The sequence below is a fragment of the Egretta garzetta genome, unplaced genomic scaffold (genome assembly GCF_000687185.1).
Source record: "Egretta garzetta isolate BGI_Z169 unplaced genomic scaffold, ASM68718v1 scaffold219, whole genome shotgun sequence".
In the NCBI taxonomy this organism is placed as follows: Eukaryota; Metazoa; Chordata; class Aves; order Pelecaniformes; family Ardeidae; genus Egretta; species Egretta garzetta.
This window is the reverse complement of record NW_009260671.1, coordinates 119,300-120,510: the sequence shown is the minus strand read 5'-3', so window position 1 is coordinate 120,510 and position 1,211 is coordinate 119,300. Positions and strand designations below refer to the sequence as shown.

The following is a 1,211-nucleotide window of genomic DNA, read 5'->3' as shown; positions in this document are numbered from 1 at the left end:
CAGCTGGTGAAGCTGGAGCTGGGTGGCAATGGGACCACCTGCTCCGTCTCTGCCCCTTGTCCACGCCACAGCTGCGCTGGCCCCCGTCCCCTGCCCCCCGTCCCTGTCCTGCAGAGGAGCAGGGCAGTGCCAGGGCTGCAGACACCTTCTTGCAGGGACACCAGCTTTGCGCTTGCTGGGGGATTTGCAGCTGCTGCTGCCTCTGGAAAGGACTTTTGGGCCCTGCAGCAGGCGCATCCCCTCGGAGGTGACCCAGCTGCTTCCAGGGGTGCAGCATCTCTGGGGCAGCCCAGAGCCGCTTCTGGGGCTTTTGCTGAGGGATGGCTGAGCAGCAGAGCCACAGTCCCAGGGAAGGGCTGTGTGCCCGGCCAGCCGGGATCTGTGGCCGATGGGGCAGCAGATGTGGCAGTCAGAGAATACCCAAACAACTGCGTTTTGGCTGGGCAAATGTGGTGCCTCCCCGGGGCCAGCCCTGGGGCTGTCCCTGCAGGTGCTGTGGTGGCAGCACCCTTGTCCTGGCACCACCGCGTGCCAAGCCCAAGCCTCAGTGCTCCTTCCCAGCATCCCTGACCAGGCTTTTATCCCACGTGAATGTGAAAAAAAGGCACAGGCTCTGCAGGTCTGCGACAGGACCACAGGCACGCACAGCCTGGGTGAGAGCACCTGGCAGGGAGACCCTGGGTGCAGGGTCCCCGGCAGACATGAGCCCCACAGCCCACCCCTTTACCCAGCCCTGGCTCAGGGGTACCCACCTCTGCCCCCACCCCTGGCTGGGGGGCCCAGCAGAGTCCTCTGGCTCCAGCAGGAGGTTCCCTTAGTGCCAGCTCTGGCATTCGTGGGACTCGCCTGACGTGCGGGGTCTCCACGGAAACCCCGCAGCATCTCTCGAATTGTGGGACTGTCAGAAATGTTGTATAAACAGCTCCTTTTGTACCGGGTAATTTGCAAGTTATTATGGAACCATGAAAAGCCTCACGTTGGGAGTCATGGGCTGGGAGGGGAAGCGGAGAAAAGCTGCCGGAGCTGCCAAGCGTCATGGGGAGCGTGATGCCTGTGTGCAGCCCTGCGTGGGGCGGCTGGCTCCCCAGGGGACAGGTGAGCAGCATGGGGACAAGCGCTGGGTGGGGAGGCCTCCAGCAGCCTCCCCACGGATGCTCTGCAGTGCTGACAGCCGGGGGGGCTGGGACCTTGGCAGCCTCTACAGGAGCCCG

The 1,211-nt window shown here is 64.2% G+C and overlaps 1 protein-coding gene across 1 annotated transcript in view; it reads left to right on the top strand.

Annotated features, from left to right (window-relative positions):
• The first annotated feature begins 986 nt into the window (after nucleotides 1-986).
• The window catches only part of SPEG (striated muscle enriched protein kinase), a 63,869-nt gene continuing 63,644 nt past the window's right edge, over nucleotides 987-1,211 (top strand). Inside the window, 1 exon segment of the mRNA XM_035901117.1 lies at nucleotides 987-1,095. Coding sequence (XP_035757010.1) covers nucleotides 987-1,095 — 109 coding nt within the window.